This window comes from Terrapene carolina, unplaced genomic scaffold, assembly GCF_002925995.2.
Source record: "Terrapene carolina triunguis isolate 2854851 unplaced genomic scaffold, T_m_triunguis-2.0 Scaffold838, whole genome shotgun sequence".
Lineage (NCBI taxonomy): Eukaryota > Metazoa > Chordata > Testudines > Emydidae > Terrapene > Terrapene triunguis.
Window position 1 is genome coordinate 16,609,506 of NW_020665189.1, and position 16,883 is coordinate 16,626,388.

Below are 16,883 nucleotides of genomic sequence, written 5' to 3' on the forward strand. Positions count from 1 at the left end.
AATTGCCTAGAGAGGTTGTGGAATCTCCATCATTGGAGGGGTCACCGCTTGTGTAGGGAAAGTCCCTGGCAGGCCGGGCTGGTGTGCTTACCTGCCCCATCTGCAGGTCCGGCCGATCGCGGCTCCCACTGGCCACGGTTCGCTGCTCCGGGCCAATGGGAGCTGCTGGAAGCAGCGCAGGCCGAGGGACTTACTGGCCGCCGCTTCCAGCAGCTCCCATTGGCCCGGAGCAGTGATCCGCAGCCACTGGGAGCTGCGATCAGCCGGACCTGCGGACAGGGCAGGTAAACACACCGGCCTGGCCCGCCAGGGGCTTTTCCTACACAAGCGGCGACCCCTGTTTGAGAAACCCTGAGCTAGACAACACCTATCAGGGATGGTCTAGTTCAGTGGTTCCCAAACTTGTTCCGCCGCTTATGCAGGAAAAGCCCTTGGAGGGCCAGACTGGTTTGTTTACCTGCCGCGTCCGCAGGTTCGGCCGATCGCAGCTCCCAGTGGCCGCGGTTTGCTGCTCCAGGCCAATGGGAGCTGCTGGAAGCAGCGAACCGCAGCCACTGGGAGCCACGATCGGCCAAACCTGTGGATGCGGCAGGTAAACAAACCGGCCTGGCCCGCCAGGGGCTTTCCCTGCAGAAGTGGCGGAACAAGTTTGGGAACCACTGGTCTAGTTATTACTTAGTCCTGCCTTAAGTGCAGAGGACTGGACCAGATGACCTACTGAGGTCCCTTCCAGTCCTACATTGCTATGATTCCTTAGGAGAATTCATCTAGAAATATTTAAACTGACAGAGAACATAAGAGTTACTGTACCATTGGGGTGCTGAATATCAAGATTTGGGGTTTCAGTCTGTCTTTTCTGCCTGCTGCTTTAAATGTTCCATTGTCCTACAGAGAAGATGTTCTTTTGGCTCTTGTGTCTGAAGTCATAATTTAGTATTGCTTTAAAAAAAAAGCAAACAAGGGTTGCGAAATAAATATCCCCCTAAAGCATTAAGAAGGGACCAATAAAGATCCCAAAGATAATCTCAGACACACTGGTTGTCCACTGCCTTGCACCTGTGCAATGTGATGTTTAGGTGAGTGCTGCCCACTGCTAAATCTGAATACAAGTATTTAACACCTATTCACTAGCTAAATTCTTCAGTTTTGGCCATGGAACACTTGGTACTTCTCAGGAGAGATTATGTGCATAGGTGGCTTTAAAACCCGCTCCTCCCTACCACCCCTAGTCCTGTGGCTGCTGTTCACTGGGCTGGACCATCAATTCAATTTAGAGCAACTTAAGGGTTGCACCAACTTGCATTGTCTGCCCAAGGCATTGCTAGGTACAGGGACATTTCAGCCATGACCCTTTGGCCCTATCCCTGTACTATGCTGGCTTCTAAACAATCTCAGGATTGTGCTATGTAGAGGAGAACTTCCTGCAGCCATGCAAGCCAGTTTTAGGATAGCCTTGAAGCAGAAGAGCAGTTTGAAATCTGGCCTAATGCAGGTGAGAATTGGGCTATATAAGTCATCTTTGTACTTTCCTGATCCTGGGTTGGCTGTGCCAGTCATGGTCATCTCCCATAAGAACAGACTTAGGCTGCGCTAATGTTCACTGGCTGCTAGTGGCCCAAGGAACTGTTATGGCAGTTGGGGTAGCCAGCACATAGCGAGGCATTGGACATGCCCCTATCCCCTAAATGTGCCACTATTCAATTAATATTGCTGATCACTGCATGAAGCAGCTGTGCAATTGCAGTCTCATGTCTGCTCCCTGGTAAATATGATTTAAAAGATTATCGAGTGGATACGAAATATTTCTGTGAATAATAATGTATAGAATACACTATGTGATGCTTTGCTGAGTTTACATGAGCATCTCCATTTCCTACAGAGACATCTAAATATGACATACAACGTATATGTGTCAATACCATAGTTCAGATTAAAGCAGAAACATGGGAGAAAACTGATGGCTGTTAGGTGCTCTCTAGGATTTAGGAGGATTGACTGCCTGCCAACTGTTCACTTCATTACAATGGTGCATCAAGATCAAATGTAAGAGCATGTAAATATGTTCTGTTTAACAGAACAATACCTCTGACCAAATTAACTTGTGCAAGCAAAGAAGGCTGCTTGGGGAAGAAAGGTTAGTTTCCTACCTGAGTGAAAAACATCAATACAGTTTGACCAAGATTTTGTGAGCATGGACTGAGGTTCATGGACTGGATGAAACCTCATGCCCAAGCTCAGTTCAATATGAATATTTCATACAGCTGTGTGGTAATGGCCTATGGACATGTGAAATAGTTGATTGTAAAGAATGTGAGCTAAATCACTGCTGTTCCAACAACACAGATCTCAGGAAACAAAAACTTGATTCTCAATGACATTCTGCCCCTTTGCTCAACTCCACAGCACAGACAGCTCACTTCACCCATGGCTAAAACACAGTTACCTCTGGTGTCGTGCTATAGGTGGCAGCCATTCTGTACCAGCATCAGAATAGCTTTTCAGTAGGGGAAAAAACAGTGCATCCAACTGAAACTACAGGGGAATATTTGCAGGCAGAATGCAATTATTTCCACTTAGGAATCTGATGCTGAAGAGCTGTCTCCTGCTGCACAGTGAAATCATTTGGCAAATGAATTAACTGCCTGAAAGCTTCCAAATGTTTCAGGTATATCCACACAGAATGCACTGACTGTTACTGTGCTACTGAGTGTCTAACGATCCAGTCATTTCAGTGGAGTATTCATAGACAACTACAACTGCAGCTTAGCACCCTTAGAGTTAATATTTCTTATTTACATGAAACAAATTCTGGATGTCATCTGAGGCTAGAGCCCATTTGCTCGGTCATCACTTGATTTTTTGGTTCCATGTGACTTTCCAGGTAAATTAGAGATGGTTTGAAAAGTTCACTATTTATGGGAACAGGTTCACAACTCAGAATGACTCACTGCATTTAAAAGGAGATGATAGAGTGGCTCGTGATATTCTAGTCATTTTTTTTCTTTTGCAGAGGGCCATATTCTAGGGCCAGATTTCCAAATTTGGGCTCTTCCAATTGTGTGCTGATAGTCGTGTGTGTGTCTAACATGTTGGTTGTGTGCATGCACATTAGGTAGTTGCATGTGCATGCAGTCATTTAGGCAGGGCTGTCAGGTCTTACACATGTTATTTGACACTTATTGTGATACCCAGGCCCCACTGGTTGTTCACTATCTGAGTGAGCAGCTCCTGTGAGGCCTGACGCACTCACCACATCTAAACATTGTTGTCATAATCTGCATCTAAAAGGTGTCATGTAAGACATCATATCAACATTCATAACTCACTAGTCCTGAAAATCATGGGGTATATGTATGGCATGGGTACAAAGAGTTATAATTACGTTCTTAAAATGTGTTGGGCAACAATACATAAGCCCAGTCTGTCACAGATAAAATAATGTGAATTTGCTTATCTGATCAGCCTAGTCTTCAGGCAGAGATATTGGAAGTACGCTTACCCATAAGGTAACAAAGCTATCAAGATAACAAACAGTGGAGAAGACAGCATGGTGTCTATACCCCAGCAGCAGAGAGAAACTTTGTCTGGGCTTACTTTTCAAACAATACATTTCAAAGGTTTGCTGAACTAGAAAAAGAAGGGGAGAGAACCCCATAGTTATCCTTCACCTAAGGAGTCAAGGAAACCAAGTGCTCTGAGCTCTGTGTGTTGTGTCCTGGCTAAAGGTTTAACCAGCTATGCTGAAAGAAAGTCCATGGTGAGAAAAACAACTTTGAACAAAAGACCCTTGTTTGTTAAGTTGAGTTTTAGTCTTAGAAACACATTTTTACTTTGTATTTGTTTGTAACCATTTCTATCCTTATTGCTTATACTTGGTATCATTGAAACCTATGACCTTTTGTTAATAAACTTGTTTTACTTATGCCATAAACCAACACGGTGGTTGACTGAAGTGAAGCGTTTGTCAACCCCAGTTAATAAGCTGCAGTCTCTTCAAAGGAGCAGCAAACTTGCTAAGGTTTTCTAGGTGCTACAGGAAGAGGGTCTGGCATGGCAGAGAAAGAGGTTTCTGGGAGAGAAAACAGGGCTGGAAGAACTTTGAGGTTCCCCTGCAAAGAGTAACTGGTCAGTGGAAGCCAGTGTATGAACCCGCATGCTTGTATGCTGGCTGTTGGTGTCAGAGCTGTGAGCCACAACAGCACAGCAGTTAAGGCAACCGGAGCTGCAGGGCAGGTGTTGACTGAACCCCTTACTGGCCTGGGTGAACCCTAGAGCATCATCTGCATTCATCTACGTAATGAATTCATCTGCAGTGTTGTGCTTCCTCACAGCCCAGCTAAGAGCTTGCACATTCAGCTGGGCTTGGCAGGAAGTGAGGTATCTTCTCTGGGTCACAGGGGGCTGCTATGGCACCAAGTTTTAGGGAACCTTTCTGCTTCTGCTTAGTCTGCTCCTACTGATGGAGCCAGGCCAGCATGGAGTGCTGGGAAGCAGGTGGTTCTGGCTAAGAGGCAGGGTTGGACAGAGTAGGAAATGTGCTAAAATGAAAGAAAAGCAGATTTGGAGAGGCTGTTCCAGACTCCCACTGCCCTAGAACAACTCCCTCGGTGTCTTCCACATCCAACTCTCATGCAGTGCCAGTTCTTCCTGCCACCCAGAAACTCTCTAGGTTCTCTCCCCTCCACATCCAATTAACAGATTTTCCTCCCGCCCCTCGCACCCAGTATCTTTCCCTCCAGGCCATAACCTGATCCCTATTGGCTCCTCCAACACACCAAGTTGCCCCCAGTTGCCATTGCTCTAGGGGCCCATGAAGTAGTAATCAGTGACTGTTTATCATTACAGAGAAATGTCACACATGGAGCTACACAAAATTTGGCAGCTATGGTAAGGCCTTGTCAATTTTAGGGAGTTTTTTTCAAAAAATTCCCAATGATTGTGCCACTGATCTACACTATGGATCCACCACTAGGACTGCCACTAGTCCAGGTGGATAGCGTTTTAGGGACCAGACAGGTCAAGCATGTGTCCAAATGCCTTACTTGTGCACACACATTGGGGATTTCTTCATATAAGTTAGCTATATGCAAATGTATCCATGAACGCTCGAGAGGCTGACTTTTAAACTCAGTTGAGGAATAAGCAGCATGAAATAAACACATAGGGAACAAAGGCATTGAATTTTGGACCCTGGGTAGAACAGCAGGAAGTATAGCTTGGTTGCATTGCAGACGGACGCGTAAGTGTGAACCGTGGCTACAAATGGAATGCATTTAAGAGTAAGGACACTGAGTAGAAATGAATCTTATGAACCTTGTCGTAACTGCAATTCTCAGCCTGATCATAAGGCACTTAGCTACATGCTATTATCTTTGGCCTCTCTGGCATGCAGTAGCCATCATACTGATGTAGGAGCAGGAGTCCCCAGGCTAATTTTGTTTATACGTGCGACCCTGCACACCTGCACTGGGTTGAATCAAGGCTAGACTCAGTTTTCATGCAAATAGCTCTAGCAATAAAAAACCGAGAAAAGAAAATAGAGAGAACATATGATAAACACTACAGGGAGGAGATGCCTATGAACACAATGTTTTTCCAAGTTGTCTGTGCATCCCCAGCAGGCCTTTAAGAGAAGCTCGGCAGGACTAAGTTGCTTTGGAAAGCATTTCTTGTCACTGATCTAGTGTTGGCTAAAGTAGGTTTTTACTGACTTTAAATGCACAATTAATATAGATTACTTTATTTGTTTAAGTAAATGAAAAAGGGCAATGTGCACCAGCATACTAATAACAAATATGAGCTTTAAATTATATTGGTTCTCTCAGAGCACTATCGTGGTTTCTCAGACCAGATTAATGGTCCCAAAGGAAGAGCTTTTCGTTTTGTGAGACTGCATCATTTCTTTCAATGAACACTCTCTTAACATTACAAGGAACATCATCAAATGCTCTTGATTCACAAATGCAGGAAGCAGTGGAACAATGGAACTGAAGCTTGTAGCATGTTCAAATTGTATTACTTTCTCCTTCCAGCCAAATATTCTCCATTAGAGAATGAAAAAAAAACAAGGAAAGGGAAACAGCAAATAAAAGAAACGCAAGTCAAGTTTGAGTGAAGTCAATGTGATATTTGCTGCAGACTTTAATAGAGCAAGACCAGACCCTAGAACCATCCACTTATTCACTGCTGCCTTTTGTGGATGTGCCTGTTTTAGGGGCATGACTGAGGAGAGATGCTATGCTGATTATATATTTTTCCTTTGGGGGTGAGTGACTCAACCATGCCTTACACAATGCAAGTTATTAGTAGCTGTGTTCCACCACTCTCCCCTTGCCCTCCTTTGCACCTTTCATCTGCCAGAAATGGTGAAAGGTCAAACATTTCCTTAATGAGATGACAAAATATTTTCTACAGCAAGGATGGCAGAAAGTGCTTTAAGACAAATGTGACCACAGGCTAAGAACTTCAGTCCTTTTCTTCCTACCCAGAAGACTAAATATGTCATCAGTGGTTAATATCCACTTTCTCAGGAACTAGGAACCCGACATATCCTGAACCACATTGTTTTCACTGTGTATAATGTACAAACAGGCAGCTTTCAGCACTAGCATACCTCCTTTTGATTATGCTGGCAATGCGACCCTTTTATTAATAATTATTATCATTAATTATTGTCACAAACCCACAGATCTCTTTGAACTTGTGGAATAAAATTTGGTATAATCAAAAGAAACCTCTTTCATTTCAGCATTCCTTTTGAAAGTAAGAATCAACGACAAAAGAAATGTACATGAAAGAATATTAGTATGCAATACCCTTTTGGACCCTTAATAACTTCCACCAGTCTCCAAATGGCTAATCCTTTCCACCACCAATGCTAGAGTGTGTGTGTTTCTGACCTGATTTATTAAGTGGCATGCACTTCCCTGCCTAGTTAATGGAGTAATATTAAAAATGGTGACCTTCTTACTTTATCATTTTAAAGTCTATTACACATACTAAAGGAGGGTGACACAGATAGAAATATGGAGCAGAACTACCTGAGACACACCATATCTAGTTCATAGTAGCTTTTAATAATTCAGAGCTAGCCCCGAGTAAGTGGCAGTGTGCAGCTATGTTGCTGCAGCAGGGACTTGTAACTTTGGGTCACAATTCTCTCCCTGGCTACTCCCCTGCTCTGGGGGGAGGAGGGACAGGTATAATCTAGTATAGCCCAATACTAGCTTATTATCCTCTGCACAACAGCTCAGCTACACAGCCCAGTGTCCTTAGGGATCCAGTAAGGCTGCACTTATTCTCTGCTACCCACTCCCCATCCACCTGCATTGGAGGGGGGACTGTGGCCTCCAAGAGGCTGCTCTCTCCTTCCTGTGCTGCTGAGTGTGCAGGGCAAGCTTGTGCAAGAGACAGCATTTCATTTTGCAGGATACATGAAGATCTGGTGACTCATAAGGAGTTAAAATCAATTTGTTCTACTAATTGCCAGTGCTGAGCTCCATACAATCATATATCTTTTTTTAACATAAAACAAAGAATTTGAATGAAAACAGATTAGAAAAAAATAGTTGATCTTACCTGAAGTTGTCTTCACCACCTCAGTAGAATTTCTCAGTCCAATAAAAGTAAACTGGTAGAGCCTCCAAGATCTGGTGTCTCCCACTTCCACCGAACTGCGTTTCCACTGGTAAATAATTTCTTCCCTGGGGTAGCCATCTTCAAGACAATTCCAAATACAGCTTCATACTCTTTTAATTTTTTAATTTAAATTTAAAAATTTACGTTGTGGGAAACATCTTCATTTTCTATTTAGCCAGAAAAATATGGAGCAACATAGTCGGGGGGGGGGAGGGGGGGATGTTAGTTACCTTTCAATTCATTTAATATTTTATTTATTTTCCAAAAGCGCATTTTTGGATGCCTCCTCTTTTCTCTCTTTCCCCCCCCCCCCCCACCAACTTGAGACATCTAGGGCACAATCTGGCCCTTCTGAAGTCATTGTCAAATTTCCCATTTCACCCTATAGCTTGATTTCAGAGATGTCAACCCACATGCCAACAGTAGTCAATGGAGTGACACACATATGCAACAAGTGTGACAAAGATCCAGATCACAACATTTATTAATAAAAGCTAACTCTCATGGGAAGCATAATTAAGCATTATGAATATCTGTGTATTCTCATCTACGCTATGTGTTTCAAAGCACATACCATTCTCAAATATCATTATTTATTATACTATATCTGTGAACATATACAATGGGTACACATTTACAGAATAAGTTCCAGATCCTCCCTGATCCAAATTCAATTGAAGACAACAGATTGTGCTGATTTACCCTAGCTAAGAATCTGGCCCTAAGTATGCCAGTGCAAATGAAGGTGGAATAGGTAATTTAGCACACTACTTACAGCTGGAAAACTCCAGCGGACAGGAATGTTCATCCATTGGGAAGTTGTGCAACTGCAACTGACACTCAGCATCTATTGTCAACCTAAAGAGAAGAGATGACAAAGATTTAGTATCAGAATATACAGCGCATGCCATAGTAATTTCTAATGAAAACTAGTGTGGCACACAAACCAAGATTCTTATCAACATGTCCCCAGCCTACAAAATATACAAAACACAAAATATTATACACACATAAGTACTGTGTACAATGGGTATAATTAAGACATGATGATGGGATTGAAATGGGAGCAGGGTTGGGCACCTAGTAATTCTTTGCTCAGATTACTGCCTTTTTCTTCCTTTCTCATTTCATCCCTCATCGATCCGACTTCAAGATCACCTGATATACACCAAGAAGGCAAAGCAATCTGCTCATCAGAGAACTATATTCTGATCTCTAAATACGATTTTTTCACTGGTGTCCTTGTTTAAAACTGTTTGAATTTACCACATGCCCCATAAGTTCAGTGACAGTTTGGGTTTGTTTTCTGTTGTGGGGATGTTTTAATATCACTCACTAGCGTGAGTCCAGTTGGATCTTTCAGGCTTGCAAAAAAGCTTAACTCTGTGTTAGTAATTCTGCCTCGAGGGGCAAGGTTGGCTAGAACATAGTCATACAAATGCCAAGATTCTCACTATTTTCATTAGAAAATCACTTAAGATTTGTTAGGGAATTTAGTGCTCATGAAAGTGAGTGACCACAGCAGTGGCTACAGCCAGGCATAATTCCGGCATGCACTGTGCAAGCTTCAACACACAAGTCTTTGCTCAATATACCATATTTCATCACTTCCAGTATTCTTGTAATATGGGATCTTGACTCAAGCCAAGATTTATTATCAGAATTTGAATGTTACTGGCGCTGATCATGGTATTTAATAGAACTACTGATTACATGTTAATGTCAGATCACTAAAGAGAGAAACAGTGTTTTGAGGAGAAAAGTAGTGAGGTCTGAAGAGAGAAGAGAGCATGGTTTGAGATATTAAGACCTATTTAACATGTCAAAAGCAGATGTAGGATGTGATTTATCAGACTGACTTTGATTCACACTGGATTTAAATTCCAATCATTTTCCTATCTCTTCTTCAAAATGTGATGCATAATGAATGTAAAATAACTACAAAATAAAACTCTTGTAATTCAGACATTTCTTCCAACATCAAAAAAAAATTCTTAACCAATAAAGAATGAAGACATTTTTTATTAACCTCTAAGAAACCAAAAGGGAGATACGTGAACTGATAGATACGTACACTGTCCTAATAAAACTTTGATGAATATAAACTCAATAGGCTTTGGATCAGACTCTAAAATGACTGATATTACCTCACCCATTTTATCTTTATTTCCACAAGGATTTCCAGGAATTAAACATTTTTCACCTGGGAGCTTTATCCAGCTCCACTGAAGTCAAAAGGAGCATGAAATGGACTTGAATGAGAACAGGAAACTTTGATGCAAATTGGTCATAAATACTGATTAATTCAATCAATGATTTTAAAATCCTCTAATTTAATAGCTAGAAGAGAAAATGATAGGAGTGGCAAAACAACTGATAAGTGATAAATTGTAAACACAAATCAGGGACAAGATTGTGATACCCTTATATTGAATAGTTCCTTACGCTTCATGTAGTTCTATTTACTTTAGTGAGATTCCTTGAGGAATAGGATAGTAAAATCTGGATGAAAATGAGACCCTTAAACTATGGCAATATCCATCCCTCTAAATAGACAAAGTACAAATGATCTAAGCATTTCGCATTTCCCAGGACATTTTAAAACTACAATCAGACAAGTTATGTTCTAAGTTATGCATTCCAGTTATGTTTAAACCTCTCCTATGATTAGAAATTAATTTATAAGGTATTTCCTATTCACATTGCAATTGCATAAATGTACTTCTTTGGCTTTTCCTTGAGGAACCAAATTTAAATTCAAGTGTAAATACCTTAGTGTATATAGCACTCTGCCATCATTCCAGATCCTGAGCATCCTATTGGGCGTTGTTATCCAATGAGCATCAGCCTTCTTGGAGTTTCGGAAAAATGTATCTGGTATCCAGATCTTCCCAACCATGTTACTGTTCAATCGGAGCACTTTTATCGTGCTGTTGAATTTCAGACGTCTGTCATACCAGGTTTGGGCGAAAAATATATCGATTGTGTATTCCTGTTCATTAACCAGAAATAGTAGTGAAAACATTGTGCACGGTAGTATCAGAGGTGCACTTTTAAAAGCATATCTCTGAAAAACCTGAAAAAGTATTTGCAGTCACTACAAGAGGGATTGATGCTAAAGCTGGTTGAAAAACTTATTTGATAAATGTTGTGATTTTTATTTTCAAAAATAAGGTTTGATGCTTCCCCCCCCCCTCATTATTCACCCAGTTATAACTGATAGCTGCTGGTTGTATCTTTTTCAAGTCAGTATGTCCCTCCCACCCTCCAACCAGTCTTAGTTGGGAGAGGTGTGTTTGATCAGTTAGGTAGGGGATACACAATCCCTAGGGTCCTGTGAGGAGGCATGAAAAGAAGAGGAAGGCTTAGCTGAGCTGGACCTCCCCTTTCTCTTTCCCTGCCCTGGCACCTAGAATGCACATGGAGGTCATGCCTGATCAGGGTGTGGGGTCAGTGGAAGGGAGAGAATTCTCTGCCTCTCCATGTCCTCCCATTGGCCAGTCTGTGGTAAGGAAGGAAGACTTGATTGTCCCTTATGCTTGTCCCCTTGCTGCAGCCATTCTGCAGCTCTTAGAGGTATCGTTTGAACTGTGTTTCCAAGAGGCTGTGGGTCTGGCCAGTCACTAGTTTGGGGCATGAGGAAAATATTTGTTTCATATGGCAAGATTGGCAAGGTGTCTGATCAGGGTTTTTTTCTCCTTCCTTGCAGCATCCTGGAGGTCCAATTCTAAGTTAGTTAAGAGAGAAATTTAAAAGCTTTATGTTAATAAGTGACATTTGTAATTTTGTTGCAATTTGCAGTCACTGTGAAGATCAAAGGGGCCAGCTACCAACGGTAAACATAAGAGACCCAGTAGAAAACTGGTGGACCCTATCAGCGTACAGACCTTAAGTCTTCACTATCTAACCTTTCATGTACACCTTCATTCCACCTCATGGGGAGAGGGGAAGAGCATTCAGAGGTGTACTGAATCCTAGGGATCAGGCTGAAGGGGGCCACCCCTAACTATAGGATATTTGACATCGGGTCATTTAAAACCACATTGGATCAAAGGAAATGTCTGGTATCTCTTGTGGAAGGTCTATCACCCTCCAAATATTAAAAGTTAAGTAAAATGCAGATCCATCCCTCCATCTCTGCTTCATTCTATTGTGTGTCATGATCAATGTCTGATTTTCTATATCAAACAATGCCTCTAACACAAGTGTTATGACGTACGTATTACATAGGCTGTTTCTGGCTGTGAGATGACACGAATACGAACGTATTGGCCCCTCCTCACCCAAATTATCAACATGTTCTGGACTGGATCTTGCAAGCCCTTGCATGATTAAATAAGGGACCACAACATGGTTGCACAATTGTGAGCTAGAAACCGTGTAATAATGTTATTAAACACACTCACACCATTTTCTGATATAAAGAAAACCTCTGCTTCCACTTCCCCTTACAACCATGCCCTACTCTTCTCCATGAGATTGATATAATAAGACTTTTAAAATAAAATACATACAGTGCAGTGTCAAAAATAATGGAAGCATAATTGCACTGCAACTATAAAGGAATTATTGCATGCATCAAACCGAATATACCTATCATTAAAAGTGTAGCAAAGTGTTAAAAACAGTTACCTACCATATTGATAGCATTCACTGGACCGATGCTATTTACATACATGTCAGTGTGAATTACTGTTGGTTTCACTGCAAGTAAAACAATAAGAATTGCTAATACAAATGAAGGTTAAAATCCACTACATAAAAAATGTCTATTTTGTGTGTGGTTGGGGAGTGGGAAGTAGGGGTGTGTGTGTGTGTGTGTGTGTGTGTGTGAAAGAGAGAGAGAGAGAGAGAGAGAGAAACGCACATTTCCAAACAGCAAATATAGTACAAAATAAATTTTACAGCAATAATTCCAGTTCCTCAATAGACAGAGATACTTCAGAGCCGGATTCTGATTGCACTTTTATTGGTGTAAATGAGGAATAATTATTGGACTCAAAGGCAATACACTGGTGTGAGTGAGATCAGAATGATGCTATGCCCATGTCGTGTTGTCTGTGTAGGGGACTTTGTTTCTCAAAAACATATTTGATCAAATGCTCCTCCTTGAGAAAACAAACACTTTTTTCAGAGTCCCCTTACACTGTGTTTCATCACTCATTTCACATGATGGGACTCAATGCAATGTGACGGGCATAGCCTGAAGTGATGTCTGCAGATAAACAATCATTTCATGAGCCCAAAACAACATTTGGGGCTTGCAAAACAGGAATGGAAAACAATTGTTAGACTAATTTAGTTTGAAATATTGTTCCCTCACTTTGACCATCTTAATTCCAGACACTCCTAACTAAAACAAAATCAAGCTTCCCAGATTATTTTTATGGATGTTCCACTCCTTTTATTCCCTAAATTCTGGGATTGGGAGAACAATCCATACAACATTTCTGGTTATATGTGTTTCATTGGGAATCCCTCTGCTATTTTTACAATGTGTATGTAAATATTATCATTGGGTGTTACCCAGATAAACACTCAGGTTAACTTTCTTTGTGGAGTGTAGGTAAAAATTGTCATCCTTGGTTTTAAACTTTTTCACAGACTTGCTTGAGCTAGCCTATTTCATGGAGCTTGCTGCCCCCTACTTCCCTTTGTTTCTCTAGTCCATGACTTCTGTGCTCCTTTCCACAATCTCATTATTATTATTCTATGAGACCCTTCACTTCTGTAGTTTTTATGATCTGGAATAGGCTTCATATGGTACTTCACTTCTTTAACTACTCCATTGCTTTTCTAAGCTCATCCGAAAACTCATATGAGTGAGAGCATCAGCTGATGAAAATGGATATAAACCTTACATGGTGCTATGCTCATTACTTCAGCTGAGGATCTAATCCATATCGTCTCCCTTTTTCTATACTCCTTTCCACCCTCTCCATCTGCTGCTATGTATTATTTGTAACTCTGTGACTGTATAATTTAACTGTTTAGAGCATTTAGTGATACTCACCAACATTTACAAAACTGAATGCTTAAAGTTAAACTCCTAACTCCATGTTTAGGCACAAAATAGAAGTGGCCTGATTTTCAAAGTAGTTGAGTTTCTGCAGCTTCAGCAATTTCAATAGAATTTGTGGGTGCTCAGAACTATTGCAAATCAGGCCACTTAGGTGCCTTGAGATGGATTTATCAGCCTATCCTTATACACCCTTATACACAAGCCTGACTTACACATCTTGGCCAGAGAGTTTATGATAGATATTATAAAAAATGAAGTTATATTGTATTATATTATGTTTTCATACCTTCTTTGTGTGGATTATGCTTCCAATACATATATTGCAATGTGAGAATTCTCTTCCTCCAGCCCCCGTTTCAATTAAAAATAGGTTAGAAAACATACCTCCTATGTCAGGTCTCAGTTTGTTGTCATATCCTTCCAGCAAGCCATTTAAAATCAGGGTGACATCACTCTCGTGGACTTTGGGAGTCAAAACCCATGTTTTGTTGGATGTATAATCTTCATAGTCATCATCCCCCTTTTGGCTAGAATTGTGAGGGAAAGAAAATTGAAGAACAAGAAAGTCTTGAAAATCTGAATGTTGGAATTACATCCATACACAGCCCCTTTTGAAAACGTGCTAAATGAATAATCCTGTTCTAATAGCACTGCAGTACTTCACAAAGCATTACACAATGTTGCCCATTTGACGACAGAAATATTGTAGACAGGATGTCATGTACTACCTAAGGTTAAAGCTCACTTTAGTGAACTTTCCTTTGGTATAACAGAGATCATTTCCTGTGTATTCTATGGTACATCAATGCTTCTGTCCTTTGAGACATCTGTTTCTTCTCCTCTTGACTCAGCTGGGGCCTATTATAAAAAAATCTCTCATTGTCACTTAGTTTATGCAAAACTCCAGTAGAATATTACTTTGTACGGACACCATGTACTTGCATTATTTCCCTTTGAGATGATAACTTGACATATCCTATTAATGACAGGACCAATAATTAGATGAATTCAGACAAACTGTCATGTAGCCTCACTGCTCTATGACTAGCCTGAGTTTGTTGCGCAACTGGAAAGTTCAACACAAATAGTTTGGGACCTGGTTTTCACTTTCACTTTTGCTCACCAGAGGCCAACCAAAAATAAAATAGTCGATCTGCAATTTTTTTTTCTATCACCAAACTAGGACTCACAGGAAATCCAGTAATCCAACTCTCATACTATAGAAAGGGCAAGTCAGATGCTGAGAATTGTAAATTACAGCCTGTGTTTTCTTCGAAATGCCTGGTTCTAATACCAGGGAAAGTGATACTTCTCTGGCACAGTGTTAGCAGATACTGTGCAAGCTCTTTCACACAGCTCTGCCGATGCTCCTCTATCCTGAGCTGCTGCAAGATTCTTCCTATTCCAGCCTTCAGATCGTTCTTGATTTGAGACTGTTATTGGTGCTGAAAACATGCTAAATTATATGGGGTTGAGGTGTTCACAAATAGGAACTAGAAGGAGGTCGTCACACTCATTTTTGCTTGAAAACACAGTCTCATATCCATAATGTGCAAATTATAGCCACACCTGTAAGAGGCACTAGTGGGGGAGGGATACAGGAACTCTATCTGCTGGATCATCAGCTGTGCTGAACTCATGCTTGAAGGGAGGCAACCCTAGTGCAAATAAGTGCGGCCACGGGATCCCCAGCGACCACTCTACTGGCCCAGAACTGCAGTGAGCTAAGAGCCCAATCTTTCATCCTTAGATCACCATCTCTTTGCCTCTGGCCCACTCTGGAAAACCCTTCTGTAGAGGGAAGAAAGGCTGGGTGGCATAAAGCCAACTATGCTTACTCTATGCCATTATGGGATTCCAGCAGCACAAATGAGATTTAACGAGGGCTGAAGATCTGGATCAGTTTCTCTTCCCTTCCCAGTACAATATCATGGGAAGAAGCCTTAATGAAGCTGCTTGCTTTCCCTGGTAGTGATCATGCAAGGTTCTTAATGTCTCTGAGAGGAGCTGAATGCCCTGCCCTTGAAGTCAATGGGATTTAAAGGCATTTGGCATCTTTCAGGAAGCAATGCGGAACTGGACTCCAGAGTGGAAGACAGGGCTATTTGGTGATGCCATCAAAACCATACATTCCGGAAGAGATAAGGCTGGGACTAGGTCAGCACTATCTTCCCTGTACACAAACTACCACTTGGAAGCTGATACTGGAGGTAGTGCATGCTATACCCTTTAAACATGTTTAGCAATACCATTGTTGTGTGCACTCCCCCAGGCATCCCTCTGTACTGCTTAGGCATCATGTGCCACCAGCCATCACCGGTCAGATACTACATAATGCTCCTCCACCCAGCCTCAGAGAGATGTACATAATTGAGCCTTTAATGTTTATTGGCGATCAAAAGGACAATTTTTAATTGGCACTGTGCTGCATAACTCACCGCTATGTAGAGACAAACTGGGCATGGATAATTAAATTGGTGAGGGAAGCTGGTTTATTCAACTGTCTGGAGTTTCAAACATTTAATTGCATTTCAAAGGAATGAATCTCAGACAATATACACCCTTCTGTATGGCTCAAGAATCCATATAATCTATATTGCAAACACGGGATTGGATTATATGTTTTTTAATCTGTATGAAATGCATAGAAAACCCAAATTAATTTATCACAGCCATGAGTCTTTGATGTAATCAATTAAAAGTTTTTTCAGAGTTCCTTCTGAAGCAGAATTTTCGATTTTCCTACGTGAAAAAGAAACTCTAAATAAAACATCTCTTCACTCACAGAACACATTCCTGAGTACGAGGGAGGTGAATGATGTTTTTAAAACTTGAGCTGCTGATTACAATGGTTAGAATGACAGAGAGAATAGTATTCTTATTTGGCTTAAAAGTATAATACTGAAGACATAGTCCACGAAAGACTTTAGAGTCTGGATTCGCAGTTTTATGTTGTCTGCTTCGTACTGCTCTGGTGACACAAAATTGCCATAAACCCAATTTAACTGACCAGTGAAGCCAAGTTTATTACAGCTGTGTTCCATCATCAGAGCAGTGCAAGGCAGCCAGAGTGAGATGGTGAATCTGGCTCCAGGGAGTCAGTGGACAATGAGTCTTCAGTAACTGTATTCTTATCTGAACTAATAGTCAGTCTTTTATGAGTAAACCTAAGCAGAAGATTAGACCAAGTAGGAGTTTTTGTTTAAACTTGGTTATTTTTAAT

General features: G+C 41.2%; 1 protein-coding gene across 3 annotated transcripts in view; it reads right to left on the bottom strand.

Annotated features, from left to right (window-relative positions):
* The window catches only part of GABRG2 (gamma-aminobutyric acid type A receptor gamma2 subunit), an 89,566-nt gene that overhangs the window by 43,615 nt on the left and 29,068 nt on the right, over window positions 1-16,883 (bottom strand). For 2 of the 3 annotated variants that reach the window (XM_024211911.2, XM_026660857.1), the window contains exons 2-6: window positions 14,045-14,187; window positions 12,275-12,342; window positions 10,410-10,630; window positions 8,414-8,496; window positions 7,579-7,716 (exon numbers count right to left, since the gene is read on the bottom strand). In XM_024211911.2, coding sequence (XP_024067679.1) covers window positions 7,579-7,716; window positions 8,414-8,496; window positions 10,410-10,630; window positions 12,275-12,342; window positions 14,045-14,187 — 653 coding nt within the window. Of the gene's footprint in view, window positions 1-7,578; window positions 7,717-8,413; window positions 8,497-10,409; window positions 10,631-12,274; window positions 12,343-14,044; window positions 14,194-16,883 lie in introns of all 3 variants that reach the window. The other variant, XM_024211912.2, reaches the window with a different exon arrangement.